This window comes from Euleptes europaea, chromosome 20 (genome assembly GCF_029931775.1).
Source record: "Euleptes europaea isolate rEulEur1 chromosome 20, rEulEur1.hap1, whole genome shotgun sequence".
In the NCBI taxonomy this organism is placed as follows: Eukaryota; Metazoa; Chordata; class Lepidosauria; order Squamata; family Sphaerodactylidae; genus Euleptes; species Euleptes europaea.
Window position 1 is genome coordinate 5,576,403 of NC_079331.1, and position 19,247 is coordinate 5,595,649.

The window sequence follows — 19,247 nt, forward strand, 5'->3', positions numbered from 1 at the left end:
TTCATGGACAAGCAGAGATTTGACTTGGCGTTTCTCCAGGCCTGCCCGGATACTCAAAAACTCTACGCCTCACCGGCTGTATGGTCCTGGGTTCTCTGCTCAGGTGCTCGGAACGTCCCAGGAATCCAGGCTGTTGACTCCTGGGCAAAATTCAGGGAGGGACCGTGGCCCAGTGGTAGAGCATCTGCTTGGCATGCAGAAGGTCCCAGGTTCAATCCCCGGCATCTCCAGTTAAAGGGACCAGGCGGGACCAGGCAAGTAGGTGATGTGAAAGACCCCTGCTTGAGACCCTGGAGAGCAGCTGCCGGTCTGAGTAGACGATACTGACTTTGATGGACCAAGGGTCTAATTCAGCAGAAGGCAGCTTCATGTGACCATGTGAAAATTGCCGCTAGATCTTGGCTGAGGTCGAGAGGAACCTTGGTTTGCCGTTTCCAGCGTCTCCTTGCAAACGACAGTCTCGGGTATTGAGAAAAACCAGTCATTCCTGTTTTCTCTCTCCCCCTGATGTAGCCTTTTATTCCCCCCCCCAAAAAAATTGCCCGTTTCTCCTGACTTGTGGGCCGAGCTGTTCCCGCAAGTCTTGTTAACTCGCTTCTTTGATCAGCAGAATTTTTTGGGAGGATCGGTCGGACGATGGTTGTCTCGCGGAGGGGGAAGGAAGGCACGGAGAGGTGATTTCTGCAGGAAGAGCCTTCCCAGAACCCCAGTTTTCTTCTCGGCACTCTTCTCGAAGGAGAGGAGGGCCTGCCCTAATAAGCAGCTGACACAACAGAAGCGGCAGTAATCGCCCATTAAATATCTTTCAGCCGGTTGGGGCTCACCAGATAACTGACTTTCCAGCAGGAATTACTGGCTCAAACTAAATCAGCGGGCATTAAGGTGGCAGGCTGCTTTTTTCCAGAGAGGGGGTGGGGAAGGGGTTTGTCTGACTGTGACAGAGGCCATTCGTCTTGGTAATTCAGCGTCCGCATCACGACCAAATGACACTAAGACCCGCAGACATTAAAGTGGCTTTAATTTGAAAAAAGCAAAACCCTGTTTTTGTTTGCAAACCCCTTCGTGAATTTCGGTGGTGGCTGTTTTTATCCGATTTGAGGTATCCATGTTGGCCTCCTCTGCTACCAGATGGTGGGTGGGTGATCCAAACCAGCCGGCGATGTTTGACCTCCCTTGGGGCGGCTTCTTGGCTGGTTGCCCCGGCTACCTTTTCACGGCGGGTGTTAGCAGTTGAGATGGCTGCAGAATCTAGCCTTCCCGTTCCCACTGTCATTAGAGGCCCAACACAACTTTCCCACCTCCTTCCTGGAGGGTTAACCCTGTTTATTTCTGGTCACCTGGCTGAACCGTCCCTACCTGTGCAGTCACGACACAGGTCGGAGGGCCAGTTCAGGAGTAACAGGAGGCCGTGGTTTAATTAGGGGCCGTGGCTCAGAGGTAGAGCATCTGCTTGGCATGCAGGAGGCCCCGGGTTCAATCCCTGGCATCTGCAGTTAAAGGGACCAGGCAAGTAGGTGATGTGAAAGACCCCCCTGCCTGAGACCATGGAGAGCTGCTGCTGGACTGAGGAGACATTACTGACTTTGATGGACCTAGGGTCTGATTCAGTAGAAGGCAGCTTCATGTATGCGGCTTGGGACTGGCAGACACTAATGGTAATCTAGTCCCATCTGAGCCCACCTGACCATTACATTTTGGGGAGAGGCTATGGCTCAGTGGTGGAGCATCTGCTCGGCATGCCGAAGGTCCCAGGTTCCATTCCCGGCATCTCCAGTTAAAGGGACTAGGCAAGTAGGTGTTTTGAAAGACCCCTGCCAGAGACCCTGGAGAGCCGCTGCCGGTCTGAGTAGACAATACTGACTTTGATGGCCCAAGGGTCTGATTCAGTAGAAGGCAGCTTCATGTGTGTGTGACCACGTGTGTGGTATGGTTTTATGAATGCAGACAGTCAGCTCAGTAGGGGCCGTCAGGATATGTCCAAGCAGGTTCTGAATCGCCTGTCTGAAGTTGGTTTCTTGGCCACGCTTAGGCTGCGAGCCTCTCATTTCTCCACTCATCCATCCCATGACGTTCCTTGGGGGGCTCCCCATTCTCCCAGGGGGACATTTTAGGGGGTATTTTGGGCTGCAGCAAAGAGGGGGAAGTGGGGGGGATTGCGCTCTGGGCACAGAAGTCTTTTGGCTGTTGGGAATCCTCCGTGGGATTCAAGCCCCTGTCTGAAATTACTCGGTGGGATTCCTCAAGGACTCTTCAAGGGCTGTCTGTGGGTGCAGAACTTGCAGGCTCTCAGGTACGGCCCTTGCCAGCCTCCTTGCGGAAGGCACTTGGGACAGGTCGGACAGCCAGTGTGGTGTAGTGGTTAAGAGCGGTGGTTTGGAGCGGTGGACTCTGATCTGGAGAACCGGGTTTGATTCCCCACTCCTCCACATCACTGGTGGAGGCTAATCTGGTGAACTGGGTTGGTTTCCCCCACTCCTCCACACAAAGCCAGCTGGGTGACCTTGGGCTAGTCACAGCTCTCTCAGCCCTTCCACACAGGGTGTCTGTTGTGGGGAGAGGAAGGGAAGGCAATTGTAAGCCGGTTTGATTCTGCCTTAAGTGGTAGAGAAAGTTGGCATATAAAAACCAACTCTTCTTCTCCTTCTTCCTGTTTCCTTACTTCAGCACTTCCTATCCTGTGAAAAAAGTTCCCTTGGCCATCTCCGGAACAGCCAAGGAGCATGACCTATCTCGCTGGGGTCTTGGAAGTAAGAATGAGATGTCCTTTCATATTTCGACATGCTGTCTCCTGTTAATTTCCTTCTTTCTCTTTAAAGAATGGGAACCTGAGCTGGAACGAAGATGCAGACAGCAGCAGAGGAAGAGAGGTGTCTCGAGACTTTGCCAAGGTTCGTGCCGTGACTTAGGTTTCAGATACCCTGTGGGATGATGTCGAACTCAGATCTCGAAGTACCAGGTTCCTGATCCCCCCCACCCTGCCACATAACTTACCGGGCGCGGGGAATCTTGGGCAAGTCATATTCTCAGCCTGATCTACGTCATAGGGTTGTTGTGAGGATAAAATGGTGAAGGGAGAATCCCTGAGTATTTTGGAGGGAGGCTGGGGTAAAAAGGTAACTAACTAATAGCTAGAACAGACTAAGAAGGACGCAAACGGAAGCAAGGCTTAGGATCCGAGCTGGTATCCCTTTGTGTGTCTAAATGGCTGAACCGTGCTTCTTTGGCTTCGGAGCCCGAAATGCAAACCTGTATCTAGCCCTCATAGAATCATAGAGTTGAAAGGGACCACCAGGGTCATCTAGTCCAACCCCCAAGATGCCCTCCCTCTCATGATCTGCCTAAGGTCATAGGATCAGCATTGCTGACAGATGGACATCTAGCCTCTGCTTAAAAACCTCCAGGGAAGGAGCGCTTACCACCTCCCGAGGAAGCCTGTTCCACTGAGGAACTGCTCTAACTTGGTCCATCGAAGTCAGTATTGTCTATTCGAACTGACAGCGGCTCTCCAGTGTCTGAGGCTGAGGTTATTCACATCACCTACTTGTCCAGTCCCTTTAACTGGAGATGCCGGGGTTGAACCTGGGACCTTCTGCATGCCAAGCAGAGGCTCTACCTCTGAGCCACAGCCCCTCTCCATAGCTCTCCAGGGTCTCAGGCGGAGGTCTTTCACATCACCTACTTGCCCGGTTCCTTTAAGTGGAGATTCTGGGGATTGAACCTGGGACCTTCTGCATGCCAGACAGATGCTCTACCACTGAGCGACGGCCCCTCCCCTCATGGTTAGTTTTCTCCATCCTTTTCTGTCTTCCATCTGACTCGAGCCCCACCGAGCCCTGTTGGAGTTAATTTTTTTTACTTGCCTTCCCCCCCCCCCCCCTAGTTGTATGAACTGGATGGTGACCCTGAGCGAAAGAAATTTCTGGACGACCTCTTCGTTTTCATGCAGAAAAGGGGTGAGTGAAACTCTGTATTGGGATAACCTGAAAAGAGACAGTGGCGGCATTCACACATGGAGACAAACCTGCGTTCGTTCACCATGCGCACAAACAAGGCACATTCGCCGTATCAGCACGCCTCCCTCCTTCGCTTCTTCCCGTGCGCTGAAAGCTTACTGGTTTGGGAAGCCTTGCGAGAAACCCCCGTTATTCCGTGTCGTCTGAATGAGGGTGCCCAGGCAAACTGGAGTTTGTTTTCTCCTGGTTGTGAACTGGAAGAGAACCAATTCCTGTGTACCTCCTGTGTGGGAACTTGAATAATAAAGAAAGCTGCTTCTTCAAATGTTCGGGGGTGGGGGTGGGGATGCAAATCAGGGTCTGGTTCTTCTAAGGGGATAATGATACGAGATCACTCTATGAAACTGCGTTTCTGCTTGATATTGGATTATAGAGGTATCCCCAGATCTGCCCTTCCCCCAGACTTGTTTTGGAACAGGTGGTATGCCGTCGATGAACTCTATGTTGTGTGGAATACCTTAACGGAGGGAGGGGGGGGGGAAACCTAATCCCTGCCCCGAACATCTCACAATCTGAATTTCTTCACCATTGTCGGGGCCGGGCCCTGCTTGCTCCTGGCCACCAGTGGCCCTCGAGGGCAGCGGCCCACCAGGAAATTTCCCTGCAAGTTAAACGGCTGGTCCACCTCTGCTGAAAAGCCTCCACACTTGGATAATCATCCTCTGGAAGGCGCATTCTGCGCACGATGCTCTGGAAAGGAGTCAGCTCGAGCACGTGGGCCACCTTGGTCCTTAAGCACAGCGGCTCTCGCTGGCGATAAAATCTCTCCTGTTGCAGTAACAATGGGGGGAGGGGTACGGGTAAACCCACCGGGCGGGTCGAGGGGGTCGCCCCGGGCCTCTGTGGCAATCCAACAGGAAATGGAGAAGAAACTGATCGGATGCATCAACATTATCCCGGGCTTTCGAATTATAAGACGTGATTTTAGCCCCAGGAAAACCTCACACGTTCTTTCCTGTACCTCTCTGCTTGAAAGCGACTGTTTGCCCTTGGTCGGAGGCCCTTCCGGCCGCTCTGCAGAAGGAGCCGAGCAAGAAACAGCCGAGCTCGTTCAGGTGTTATCCCCTCCCTACAGCGGTGGATAAACAGCCAACTTATCTGTCTCTAATGCAAACACCTTTGAACTAAAAACTGATCAAAGGACCACACTTCAAAGAGGGGGGTTGTAGGGCTAGTGCAGCGCGCCCCCCCCCCCAGCATCCTCAGCACAAGAAGAGGAAGGTTCATTAATCGAGCACTTTTTTGTGGGGTTATTCTTGTAGCATGCCCCCTTCCACGCCTTCTGGATTGATCCTCACTTCTTACAAAGTGGCAGGCGATACTTTTTATACAAGGAGAAGGGAAAAGAAATAGTCACCCTTCTTTTATGTAAAAAAAGATCAGGCCTCTTAAATCTACGGAAAGAGAGCGCAAGGGACCTCTGGAAATTTTATCTCTGGCACACAACAAATCGATCAAAAACTATCGAAGGCTTTAGTTGTTGGGGGCTTCATGCTGAGTGTTCAACAGCTAGGAACAGGAACTGATTGAAACTAGCTATGTAGCTAGGGTTCATTAGCAGCTTCAGTAATATGAGCACATGAAGCTGATACTGAATCAGACCCTTGGTCCATCAAAGTCAGTATTGTCTATTCAGACTGGCAGTGGCTCTCCAGGGTCTTGGGCAGGGGTCTTCCACATCACCTACTTGTGTAGTCTCTTGGTCTGGGGATGCCAGGATTGAAACTGGGACCTTCTGCATGCCAAGCAGATGCTCTACCACTGAGCCACAGCCCCTCCCCTCATGGTTATTTCCTTTGCCTAGAGAAGATCCCCTCATGGTTATTTCCTTTGCCTAGAGAGGCCCAGTTTAACAAAGCCGGATTACCCCGTGACTAGTTAAATCTGTTAGTCTGATCTAGTAAAGTCAGTCTTGTTTTAAAGTTGCAGCGTTCTTGTTTAGATGTTCTGGTCTTCTGCTCCGTTGCGTGATGGGGCTACATCCTGACATGCATGGACATTGTGGAACCCTCTCGTAATAGTAGGGGCTGCCGTAGGCGAAGAAGCATTGTCGCTGTGTGTATGTATGAGAGAGAACGAATGACTTCTGGAACTTGGGACGGCGAGTTTGTTAAGACTGCAAACGGCGCCATGGCCGGGCAAAAATGCTTTGTTCGCTTAAGTGCCTCCTTTGTGACAAATCTTGTAAAAAAAAGGGGGGAGGGAGGAGCTTCTGATCACACCACGCTGCTACTGCTCAAGGTTTCTGCATGACCTTAGTTTTCCCAGGTGGCTTGTCCATTCTGGTTTTGATGTGTATATACATAGAAGGGGCTTTGTAAGCCGGGGCGTGGGGTTTTAATGTTTTCCTGCTGTTGTATGCCTTATCTGCACGTCTTCAGATGTGGGAAAGCCTGCCGCGAAAGGCTGATATTGATGAAAGGGTTTGGCACTGGGCCCTTTTATCTGTGGGCACCGGCGGCGTTTATCTTTCCTATCTAGGGAATACCCTAAAAGCCCTCCCTTTTCTCAACCTTTGCCAGTCAGCGGTTTTTGTTTTTTGCTGCCTGGAAAGACTATTCCATAGCGAAGGATTGACCGCTCTGGTGCCAACATTCTTAATCTGAAATCCTGCCACCGGCTAGGGATTTTGACACCGTGATAATTTCCCCAATACCTTGTTCCCCTGCCCAGTCACTGTGCCTTGGGCCTTTTCTTAATTTTCGGTTGGCAAAAAAACCCTTTGTTTTTCAGCAATTAATGTACCTTCCCCCATCCTTTCAAACCATTTCCTCGTTTGGTTTTCCATACCTTCTGCTACAGTGCTGCTTACTTCTGCCAAAAAACCTTTTCTTCTCTGCTACTTCCGCCTACTTTATTAGGCACCAGGCTAAACCACATCTTTCTACCTAAGCTTTTAATTATGGGTTTCTCTTATCACTTCTTTAACCACCTCCTTCTGTTTTATGGATAGTTTTTTATGCTGCTTGGATTTTAATGTTGTGGTTTTTCCTTGCATGCTGCCTCGAACAGGATTTTGAAGAGGCAGCATAGAAATATTCTAATTTTTTTAAAAAAAACTTTCCTCTTGATTCTCCTCTGGACTGCTCCCCCGTCTTTTCGATACTCAAGGCCCGATCTCTGTGCAAGCTTCTGACCTACGCTGTTTGCCCAACGGGACTGCTCACACTTCCATCTTTGGCTTATAATCGCCTTCCCTTCCTCTCCCCACAACAGACACCCTGTGAGGTAGGTGGGGCTGAGAGTGCTCTAACAGAGCTGAGACTAGCCCAAGGTCCCCCAGCTGGCATCATGTGTAGGAGCGGGGAAACAAATTCAGTTCGCCAGATTAGCCTCCGACGGTTCTCCAGATCAGAATCACCGCTCCAAACCACCGCTCTTAGCCACTACGCCACGCTGGCTAGCTGGATTGGTGCTCCCCCCAAAAAACTGTCAGCTTGGTGGCCATTCAGAGGGGGAGAGCAGGCCCTGTTTGGGTCTCCACCCACTTTTGAAGGCTACACCTCTTCCTGCTTCCAGCGTCATCAGATCTGCCCACTCAGGGCTTCTAATGACTCCGGCAGAGGTGTGATTGTTCAGATCTCTCACTAGGGGGGAAGGTATAGATTCATCTGGGTCCCCTATATCTCCTCAAAGCCTCTCCTTAGAAGTATAGCTTCTGCTTCTCTGAACGTCGGTTGATTCAAAATATTTAACTCCCCATAGGGTAGGTGGCGTGAGGATCGTATATTTCCTCTTTTGCTGGGGGATGCCCACAATCTGGTAGATGGCCCATCCATTCGGCACTTTTCAGCTAGTTAAGGTCTCATCCCTTGGGGTATTCTCTTGGGTACTGACAAAAGCAGGGCTTTGGGCCATGACGTCACCAGAGGTCTTCTCTCCATCCCTGAAGCTGGCCAGCTTGGGGTGTCAACATTTCAGCCTCAGACGTCAACGGGGAACTGCTTTAGACTCTTCCTTCTCTTTCCTTTTGGGGGGGGGGGAACAACACACGTTTCGACTTAAGATTTCACTGGGGAAGAGGAGTTAGTCCAAGGGTCAGAGGGGTGAGAGCCCCACCGGTAGCAGAGCTGTCGAGCATCTGGTAAAGATGTTGCGAGTACGAAGTATATTAAACCCAGCTGCGCCAGTAGCCGGTTGAGTGATTGAGCACCGGCGAGGCTTGGTGCGAAGAGGGGCGTCCTCCGGGAGGGATAGACACAACGGATACGGTGGCTCCATCGCGGTTACGAAAGCGGGGATAAGCTTCGGGCCCGGCTACTCGTCTGATAAAACAGCTGTGATCCGTCGGGGTCTCGGTACTGGTGGCAAGCGGGGGCGGGGGGGGGGAGCAAAGCCATGGCATTACCATGGGCGCAGATAAGTCAAATGTCGCATGATTAATCGCCCCCCGTCCCAAGCTCAAGCTTCGATAGCTGCGCGTGACGGTCCGCAGGCCTGCGGATCAGGTAATGACGGTCGCGGTGGGAGGTGCAGCAACTGGCTGTGGAAGTAGGCAGAGGTTGGGGGTTGTGGGGGGGAGTTCTGAAGTATTCTGTGGGGGAGGAAGCGAACAAGGATTTCTTCCCCTCTCTTCCGCCGCATTTTTCATATCAAATCTTCAGCCGTGACCCACAACTAGAGCTAGCAGCTTGTTGCTTTGCCATGCACATGGCGGTTGGGGTCATGGGCACCAAATTCTTCATCTTGCCCAGCATGGTGTAGTGGTTAAGAGCGGTGGTTTGGAGCAGTGGACTCTGATCTGGAGAGCCGGGTTTGATTCCCCACTCCTCCACGTGAGCGGCGGACGCTAATCTGGTGAACTAGATTTGTTTCCCCACTCCTGCACATGAAGCCTACTGGGCGACCTTGAGCCAGTCACAGTTCTCTCAGCCCCACCTACCTCCCAGGGTGTCTGTTGTGGGGAGGGGAAGGTGATCGTAAGCCGGTTTGATTCTTCCTTAAGTGGGAGAGAAAGTCGTCATATGAAAACCAACCCTTCTTCTTGGCCATCCTTGTGTGTGTTTGTGTGTCAGGGTTGTGTCGTCCCCCCCCCCCTTTAACAGACAGGAATCAGTTATAACCTGACCCATGTTTCCTGTTAGCTCTACCCCCTTGAAATTGTTGGTTACGGAACCTGTTTTGTGTCAATACGGTCATGGAGGCTAAATAGCCATGGGCATTATGGAGGAAGGGCATTATGGGAAAGCAGGCGAAAGGTACAGAACTTTAGGCAGAGAGCAAAGAGATCTAATTCCCCTCCACAGTTCTTTTTCGCATCCCTTCTTGTAGCTGCCTGTTGCTTAGCTAGACCTATACCTGCTGCTTTTTGGCCCGCATACTGCACACAAATAAGGCTATAAGTTGGATAGCAAGTTCAGAATGAAGCATCCAAACTGGTAGCGTATGAGCGTCAAGGGGCTGCATCCCCCACCTCCAATGATGTCAAAATGAAGAAATTGAGTATTTTCTTGGCTTTTCACGGCACAATTTTTTCTTTATTATTCAAACTCCTATATGTGTGTAGTAGCTATTCCAGGGCTGTTCAAACCTGATACATTTAGGCAAGGCAACCATAGAATCGTAGAGTTGGAAGGGACCTCCAGGGTCATCTAGTCCAACCCTCTGCACAATGCATGAAATTCCAAACTACCTCCCCCACACACAACCCCAGTGACCCCTACTCCATGCCCAGAAGATGGCCAAGATGCCCTCCCTCTCATGAACTGCCTATGGTATAGAATCATAGAGTTGGAAGGGAGGTACCCTTTATATATATTCCTAATTTTGCAATGGTTTTTGATGCCAAGTCTGGGTTGTTGTTTTTTTTTAAAAAAAAATAGCTTTGAATACAATACACATGCAAAAAGAGATGGCCAAAGCTCAGTCAAAAATATATTCAGATACTGCTGACACTCAGAATCCTAATGTGTTCTGATTGATCATTACATTCAGGGGACTATTTAACGCTAACTCCAGCAGGATAATCGCGGGGGGGGAGGGACTCAGTAGGTGTATCTGCCTTCGACTCAGAAGGGAAGCCGTTGTGAACCTTACAAGCCATAAGGGAGATGGGCTTATTGATTTTTTTTCCTGAATATCAAGCTACAGCTGGCGTTAAAAATCTCGGCTTTGGAACAATCAATTTTCTGTGCATCCATCACGATTGCTCGTTTTTTCTTTTCCTCCTCCTCTTCCTCTTCTGAAAGGGGAAAAATGATGAAGGTGGAAAAGCTGGCATGGCAGACGTATTTCTCATCTCTTAAAGAGGTTTGCAGGTATCCATTTTTTACCTCAGAAGTCATTTCCAAATTGTTGCCATTTTGAAAGGTATCATGAGGTTGGTTTAAACCAGATTATAGAATCATAGAGTTGGAAGGGACCACCAGGGTCATCTAGTCCAACCCCCTGCACAATGCAGGAAATTCACAACTACCCCCCACACACGCATACACCCAGTGACCCCTACTCCATGCCCAGAAGATGGCCAAGGTGCCCTCCCTCTCATCACCTGCTTAAGGTCATAGGATCAGCATTGCCTATAGATGGCCATCTAGCCTCTGCTTAAAAACCTCCGGGGAAGGAGAGCTCACCACCTCCCAAGGAAGCCTGTTCCACTGAGGAACCCCTCTAACTGTTAGAAAATTCTTCCTAATGTCTAGACAGAGCTTATATGTATGTCTGGATTATATGTATCCTATTCTCTAGCAGGGTCTCTTTCTGGCCACGATCCCAGGGATGGATTTTTAAAATTTGCTGGAGGTAGGTTTAAACACGCATGAAGTCTACGCAAAATTTCAAAAAATCTATGGCTGCGATGCAAACCCACCCCACCCCCATTCATCGATTTGGGGTGGAACTCCCTCAGCCCTTACCAGAACTTGAACACGCACTCCAGAAAAATATCTCTGGCATCCTGGATATTGGAAGAAAATGCAGCCGCAAATAAATATGCGTCTGGACTGAGTGAAGAAAAGTTGCCACCTTGACGCAGAATGTGGAGCCTGGGTGCCAGAGTAGACATAATCCCAAGTTCCCACCCCCTTCCCCCCACACTATTCCTCTGCAGATCTTTTTATCTTTCCCCTTCACGTTGCCCTGTCACATTGCCTCTTACCCAGCTGGTCAGGTGGTCTGTAAGACAACAAGTTTCCCGCTGTCCGCGCGGAGCTCAAACCCTCTTGGACATGTAACACCATTCAAACATACATTTTTGCCCAGTTTTTTTTTTGGGGGGGGGGGATGAGAAGGATACATATGTGCTTGCTGCCTCGGGCATTTTAGAGGGAGAGGCAGGGCGGAGATATTTTAAGTATAGGCTGGACTGACCCTTCTGCGAGCTAGCACAGGTCTAAGGAGAGAACTATCTGTAGTCTTGGTGCTGTGTGTGTGTCAAGTGCCGTCAAGTCGCAGACAACTTATGGCGACCCCTGTTTGGGGTTTTCATGGCAAGAGACTAACAGAGGTGGTTTGCCAGTGCCTTCCTCTACACAGCAAGCCTGGTATTCCTTGGTGGTCTCCCATCCAAATACTAACCAGGGCTGACCCTGCTTAGCTTCTGAGATCTGACGAGATCAGGCTAGCCTGGGCCATCTTGGTGCTATCTGAAGTTAAAAATGCCTGTCTTGAGAGTTGCCTCTAGGTGGATGAGATGGCAGATTGAGTGATGCTGAAAAGAGAACATTTATTAAAATAGGGTGGCCCCAGAGGGTTTTCACGTCAAGAGGCGTTCAGAGGTGGTTTGTGTAGCGACTCTGATATTCCTTGGAGGTCTCCCAACCAAATACTTATCAGGGCCAACCCTGCTTAGCTTCTAAGATCTGATGAGATCGGGCTGGGCAAGAGATGCAGAGGTGGTTTGCCATTGCTTGCCTCTGTGTGGTGACCCTGAACTTCCTTGGTGGTCTCCCATCCAAATAGTAACCAGGGCCAACCCTGCTTAGCTTCTAAGATCTGATGAGATCGGGCTAGCCTGGGCAAGAGATGAACAGAGGTGGTTTGCCACTGCCTGCCTCTGCGTAGCGACCCTGGACTTCCTTGGTGGTCTCCCATCCAAGTACTGACCAGGTCCGACCCTGCTTAGCTTCTGAGATCTGGAGATTGGGCAAGCCCGGACCATCCGGGTCAGGGCTCTGATCTTTTTCCTCTCCTTTTTAAAGGAAAGCCCGTGACCAGTAGTTGCGCGGCCTTCTCTGTTTTGGTCCCTCAAGTTTAGAACTTCCTCTGTTCTCACCATTCCTGGTGTATTCCCCCCTCCCCACTTGTTGAGAAGTGGAACAGGCTTCCTCGGGAGGTGGCGAGCTCTCCTTCCCTGGAGGTTTTTTAAGCACAGGCTAGATGGCCATCTGTCCGCAATGCTGATTCTATGACCTTATGCAGATGATGAGAGGGAACGCATCTTGGCCATCTTCTGGGCATAGAGTAGGGGTCAGTGGGGGTGTGGGGGAGAGGTGATTGTGAATTTCCTGCATTGTGCAGGGGGTTGGACTAGATGACCCTGGTGGTACCTTCCAACTCTATGATTCTAAGTCCAAGGCCCCAGCTATGCTATTCAGCATGGGATGTCCTCCATGCATGTTCCATGTTCGTAGAGTGCCAATTCATCATCCAGTTGGTGTGCCGTTGTCCCAATGCCCCCCTCCGAAGAAAAATTTCTCGCTCTCGGTTCTCTCTGGACGCAAAGGTGATTTGCCCCCCAAGTCTCGAAAAGCAGGCCTCTATTTATTATCTGTGTCCAAGGCCCCGTCTGATTTTGATTACTCGGTATCAAAGGTGAGGCGTCCTGGGATGGCGTGGCGGTGGGGGCGAAGAGAGAGTGGCTGTGTCCATGGGGCAGAGAGCGGCCGTTTCACCCGCAATCCGAGAGGAGAGGAAATGCCCCCCCACCTCGTGTCGACAAGAGTCCGGCCCCTCTGTCGAGATTGCCCACAACTTGTACATAAGGGGCTTTCTGTGCTTTGGGGTGGGGGTTGCGGGGGGGGGCAGCAAGTGCGGGCTAAGAAGGTACAGTAAAACGAGTTTGCCATCAAAAGCCAACAAGTCTTGCAACGTGCCCCCCAGTCGGTGACCTTTCCCTTTGGAATTCTCCCCTCTGACCCCCAGATCATTAATCCCCACACTGCCAGATGACAGTAATCCATCATGGGCCTTGACAAGGCTTTGCGGCCGGCTGTGAAGGATCCGCTCCGCCCTCTGCCTCTCCGCGTCCCATGATGCCAGTAGGCCTTTGCTGTTCCACGTGGAGGGGCTTCGCTTTCCCCTTTCTAGCAGAATACGTGTGTCTTTGCGTGAAGGAGCTTTCTCGGTAAGCGTGGAAAGGTTCTCGGGCTGTTTGCATATCTTTGTACCAGTGAAGCATGCCAAAATTTGCAGATTTGGCCTGGCTAGAGAGTGGGATATAAGTTTGATAAATAAATAAATACAAATTAATGAATTAAAAGGCCGAGACGACGACAACAACAAAGAAAGAGCAGGAAAATGCGTGGCTTTTAGAGAGGTGTTCGGAAAAAGTCCTCCCTGCCCCCAGGGAGTTCCTGGTTCTGCCCCTCTTGCTTCTTACCCTTACAGCAATCTTGTGGTGCTGTTCTCTCCCCTGATCTTTTCCTGGGTCTTCTTAGGGGGACACTCCAACTACTCCAGAGCAGCCAGCAAGCTACAAGTAGCTCGTGAACTACCTGTTGGAGACCCCCTGTCTATTCTGATTGGCAGCAGGTCTCCGGGGTCTTGGCCCAGAGGTCTTTCCCATCATCTCCTATCTGATCCTTTTTTTTTTTTTAACTGGAGACGCTGGGGTGGGGGATTGAACCTAGGCCCTTCTGCACCTGAAGCAGGTTGGCCGCCACTCATGCGCAGAGCCCCTCCCCACGTGTGGAAAGCAGCCTTGGGATTTTCCTTTGGGCAGCCAACTAGAGGTGCTCCTCCCAAAGTGCTTTCCGAATGCGCACCGAAAGCTGAAGCCGGCACTTCACAAAATACGTGCATGATGCTTGCCGCGGGCTGGGAGCCAACCTTTGCCGGATTTCTCAAGCGTGAGCACCACCAATGCTCCTTTGGAGCCTCTTAACAGCTTCCTCCCCTTTCACTCTCTGTCTGCCCCATCTGGTCAGTGGATCAAGCTTGCTTAGGGAGAAGCTAATGCCATTCTATAAATGGGATTGAGGAAGAGTGGGTGGGGAGATTAGCCACACGGGAGCCCCCCCCCCCCGGGGGGGGAGCGTCGAAGTGCATTTGGTTAATGCGCTGACAGTGCGTTCTGGGGATTTAATCTGTTAACGTTTTCCCGCACCTGGCTAGCACCGGCCCTCTAACCCGGAAGAATGTTTATCAGAAATGTGTTCGCATTTAAATATATTGAATTACTTGTGCAGGTAGAGATAAATGGGCAGCTCAACAAACTGGCAAAGTTTGTGGCCCGGGTTATAAAGATTCCGCCAAAATCCTCTTATGCAACATTGGACAATGAATAGTTCCCTGGTTTATCCTGGATCACTCCTCATTAAAATTGTATTTTAAACTATTTTAAAGGGTTACTGTTTTATTGTGTTTTAGATTGTGTAAGCCGCTCTGAGCCCGACCTTCGGGTTAGGGAGAGCAGGGTAGAAATGTAATTAATAATAATAATATAGGATCAGTAAACTGTTGTGATAAGTTTGTGATAGTTTATTGTCTGCGGCCGAAGGCCATCACAATCCACCATACAAAACATTAATATAACATTAAAATAACATTAAAATTAAAATAGTCTGACCCACAAGAAACTAGTATTTAAATATGTTAAGTTCCCTGATTAAAACCAGCTTTAGCTCGGATTTTCTTAGCTGCTAAAGCAAAGAGGGAGACTGTAGGAAACATCGGGATTGGCGTCTGATAGGAGAAAGAGCAGCTTCTCTGGATCTGGAGAAAGATTAGGCCCTTTAGAAACGCTCCGAGGAATTTAGATCTGGGCTCTGTGTAAAGAGGACAGAATAAGGTGTAATGAATTAGGTCCTCTGGAGCGGCTGTAAACTATTGTTCGTTGTCCTTCTTTTAGCTGTAAAGCTTGTGTGTTAAATTGCTTATTACGTATTTCAATCCTCTAATTGATATTTGATGGGTTTTACTCGGATTTTTTCTTTGTTTGTTGTCTTTATTGCTTTGCTACGGCTTTGAGCTTATGCAGTGAAATTTATCATTGAATTCCTTATTTAACTTTGAATAGGAAAATATTGCACTTCAAATTTCCATGGAAAAACCCGCATCACTAGTGCGCATGCACTAGTTTGAATTGCAAAATTTCCCTATTCAGAGTTAAATAAGGGATTCAGATATTTAAATATTGTTAGCAGAAGGAGGCCAGTGTAACCATGTACAAGCCCTGGGATTTATCCACGCGTCATATCCCGCATTTCAGCCCTTATAACATTAGATTTGAGGGCACGGCAGTCCTGGCCACTATAGATAAATGGTCTATATTTGCGTATGTGATGCAGAAATTTTTCCATGGAAAACTACTAGGAAATTTTTCCGCCCCGCATCACCGGCGCACACACTTTTTTCCTAATACATTCTCCGGGGTGAGGCTGTGGCTCAGTGGTAGAGCATCTGCTTGGCATGCAGAAGGCCCCAGGTTCAATCCCCGGCATCTCCAGTTAAAGGGACCAGGCAAGTAGGTGATGTGAAAGACCTCCGCCTGGGACCCTGGAAAGCCGCTGCCGGTCTGAGTAGACAGTACTGACTTTGATTGACAAAGGGTCTGATTCAGTATAAGGCAGCTTCATATGTTCATATATGTTCAAAAGCCACGTGTGTGGGGAGAGTGAGGACAGAGCAAGCCCCATGATCTGGGGCCAAACCTAGTCTCCACGACCATTTGGCAACCTGCCCAAGTGGAACATGTCTCATCTTGGGCAGAATATCAAGGGAACGTCAAGGATCCTGAATATTTTGTGCACTGGAACATGATTGAGGCTTCCAGGAAATCTGTCCTGCGGGCAGCATCTCTGGTGTTTAGTTAGAGGATTTCTTTTCCTTTCCTGCCGAAGCAGCTCATCTGCGTGATCTCCTCTCTCTGGCATTTCCTATTCCGATTTGTGTTTGCGTAGCTTCTTTGTGAGCCAGATTTGCTATTGTAATTAGCTTAGGAGAGAACCTCCAAAGCAGGCCGAGCGTTTAGAAACGGCGTTTGGGTTTACTGATCTGAAATATTTCCATTCCCACCTCGTTTCCTTAGATGCATGGCAGCCATTGAAGCAACGAATGAGCGGCAAGTTCTTAAAACTCAATGCAACAATCAGCTGGCAAGATAAAAACAGCACACAATATTTTTTTTTAAAAACAACAATCTGCAGCCTGATCCCTTAAAGCAATTTACCTTCCACCAACTGCTCTCTGAAATCGGACCATTTTGCATGCTTCCTGCATCCACTTTGCTAAGTTTCAAATAACAAATCCCAGCATAGAAGTGCATAGGTTTAAACTTGGGAACTAACAGAAAACATGCATGCGTGTATCCGTGGGCTTTCCTTGGAGAAGCAAAGCTGTTTCAGGAAGGGGGTACATGAACACACGAAGCTGCCTTATGCTGAATCAGAACCCTTGGTCCATCCCATTCAGTATTGTCTACTCAGACCGGCAGCGGCTCTCCAGGGTCTCAGGCAGAGGTCTTTCACATCACCTACCTGCCTAGGTGCCTAGAATATTACAGAGCTTGAGAAGGTGCAGAAAAGAGCAACAAAAATGATTAGGGGACTAGAGCAATTGTCCTATGGGGACCGGTTAAGATGCTTAGGGCTGTTTAGCTTGGAAAGAAGGCGGCTGAGGGGAGACATGATAGAGGTCAATAAAATTATGCATGGTTTGGAGAGAGTGGACAGGGAGAAGTTTTTCTCCCTCTCCCATAATACTAGAACACGGAGTCATTGCTAAAGCTGGAGGGTGAGAGATTCAAAACAGATAAAAGGAATTATTTTTTCACACAACGCATAGTTGAATTGTGGAACTCCCTGCCCCAGGATGTGGTGATGGCTGCCAGCTTGGAGGGCTTTAAGAGGGGAGTGGACATATTCATGGAGGAGATGGGTATTCATGGCTGTTAGTAGCATGGATATTAGTCATGCTGCATACCTATTCTCTCTAGTATCAGGAGCATCCCTATTATTTTGGAACACAGGCAGGATGGTGCTGCTGCACTCATCTTGTTAGTGGCTTCCTAGAAGCACCTGATTGGCCACTGTGTGAACAGACTGCTGGACTTGTTGGGCCTTGGTCTGATCCAGCAGGGCCGTTCTTATGTTCTAGTCCCTTTAACTGGAGATGTCGGGGATTAAACCTGGAACCTTCTGCATGCCAAGCAGAGGCTCTACCCCTGAGCCACGGCCCCTCAAGTCAAGTAATTTACAGCCTGGGATGACTAACTGTGTCCCTGCCCACCGTTCTGTTGCGGTCATTCACACACGCGTCAGCTGTTGGTGGCATAGCAATAGCTGCCGTTTTGGCTGTCGTAAAAACTCCTTGAATTTGAACCCAGACCCCAGCTATGCTCAAGTGAACCCCTGAAAGCCTGCAGAAGGAATTGGTTGTGGCTTGGCTGCCGATTGGCCACATAGTCAGCGTAGGACAACTTGCTATATTTGTTTGTGTGTGTGGGGGGGTCCCTTTTGGTACATCTTGCAGTCTTCCTCGGACCCTGAATTAAGCGTTGCACAAATATCCCCTTTCTAACCCCAATTTTTGAAACACTTGCTGACATTCCCCGCAGTCTGCAGCTTACGGACCGAGCTTTGTTTTTGAGCGAGACGCTGTTGGGTCTTTCAGCAGACCCCAAGATTTGAAAAAGGCTATGAGGCAAGGGGTGCGTTTCGAAACAACCCTTTCCTTGTTCTCTTTTCCAAATCTTGGGGAATTAACGGGACCACCGGATCCTCGGCTGACGGAAGGAAACGGTGCCTGAATCGAGAGAGAGGTCTTTAAGAGGCGACTGCCTTGAAAGCATCCGACCTCCAGGCACCGGTTGATACCCCGGAGGCCGACAGCTGTCCGTCACGGGATGATAAATATGTTGCTGACGAGCTGGGCAGTCTTGAAATCAGTCAAGTACAAGGTCACGGGCAGGCTTCAAAGGAACCTCGGAGATGTTTGGCATGGGATTTTTGCCCCTGCTCCGTTAAAAAAACAAAAAAACCTTCCTCAGTGTACCTTTTCAGAGAACAGTCGTTTCCTCCTCTCTTTAGCCCAGAGCACACAGGCAGAGGCTGTTTCAGATTTTGGGAGATGTCGCGAACCACTGTGTGTTGTGCCGTTTCTCCTGACGGTCCCAGATTCAATCCCCGGCATCTCCAGTTAAAGGGACTAGGCAGGTAGGTGATGTGAAAGACCTCTGCCTGAGACCCTGGAGAGCTGCTGCTGGTCTGAGTAGACAATACTGACTTTGCTGGACCAGGGGTCTGATTCAGCATAAGGCAGCTTCGTGTGTTCATGTGACAGGAGCCAGTATTTGTTACCAGGTTGGGCTACAAGTGAGGTTTTGTTTCGCTATGCTCTTCTCTCCCCTTCCTCGGGTAGGTGCTTGCCTACCACAAATGCGGTGGTTCTCGAACTGTAGATTAATGTTTTTTTAAGGTTTTAGGTTTAGAACAAAACAGTGTTCTTTTTCACTTGAAAACTACTCAAAAAAACCCATTAAAAGCAACAGTTTGGGACGCGTGGCTGTATTTCAGTCACATTTTATAGTAGCAAATTCTGCTTTCCCCCCTTTTTAGAGCAAGACAGTTTCCTACCTTTTATTTCCCCCCCCGCCTGCTCACTCTCTCCCCTTTTTCTCTCTCTTCCCCCCCCCCACCTGGCTTCAGGGACGCCAATCAACCGCATCCCCATCATGGCGAAGCAGATCCTGGACCTGTACATGCTCTACAAGCTGGTGACCGAGAAAGGCGGGCTGGTGGAGATCATCAACAAGAAGATCTGGCGGGAAATCACCAAAGGCCTTAACCTCCCCACCTCCATCACCAGTGCCGCATTTACCCTTCGCACACAGTAAGCCGCGGAGCCCTTTCCCGAGCGGCCGTGTTCTCTCTGAGCGTCGCCGGGTGAAACTGGAGCACTGAGGAAGAGCGTGGTTTGGGAGGCGGCGGAAGGACGCAGCGATCTGTTGCGTCGCGGGGGAAGGAAGGCCCTTGGGCCGGAGGAAAGCACTGCCTCTCGGGGAAACAGACCCCCGCCCCCAGGATCTAGCTCGTTCTTTCCGTTGCTGTCATTTTTACAGCAAAGCTCTAAGCATAA

At 49.7% G+C, this 19,247-nt stretch overlaps 2 protein-coding genes across 2 annotated transcripts in view; both read left to right on the forward strand.

Moving 5' to 3' along the window:
* Positions 1–19,247, forward strand: part of ARID3B (AT-rich interaction domain 3B) — a 34,583-nt gene that overhangs the window by 10,244 nt on the left and 5,092 nt on the right. Inside the window, exons 2-4 of the mRNA XM_056865744.1 lie at positions 2,817–2,888; positions 3,881–3,953; positions 18,818–19,001. Of these exons, the coding sequence (XP_056721722.1) occupies positions 2,817–2,888; positions 3,881–3,953; positions 18,818–19,001 (329 nt within the window). The remainder of the gene's footprint in view (positions 1–2,816; positions 2,889–3,880; positions 3,954–18,817; positions 19,002–19,247) is intronic.
* Positions 4,708–19,247, forward strand: part of CLK3 (CDC like kinase 3) — an 87,169-nt gene continuing 72,629 nt past the window's right edge. Inside the window, exon 1 of the mRNA XM_056865742.1 lies at positions 4,708–4,711. The gene's annotated coding sequence lies outside the window, so the exon portion shown is untranslated. The remainder of the gene's footprint in view (positions 4,712–19,247) is intronic.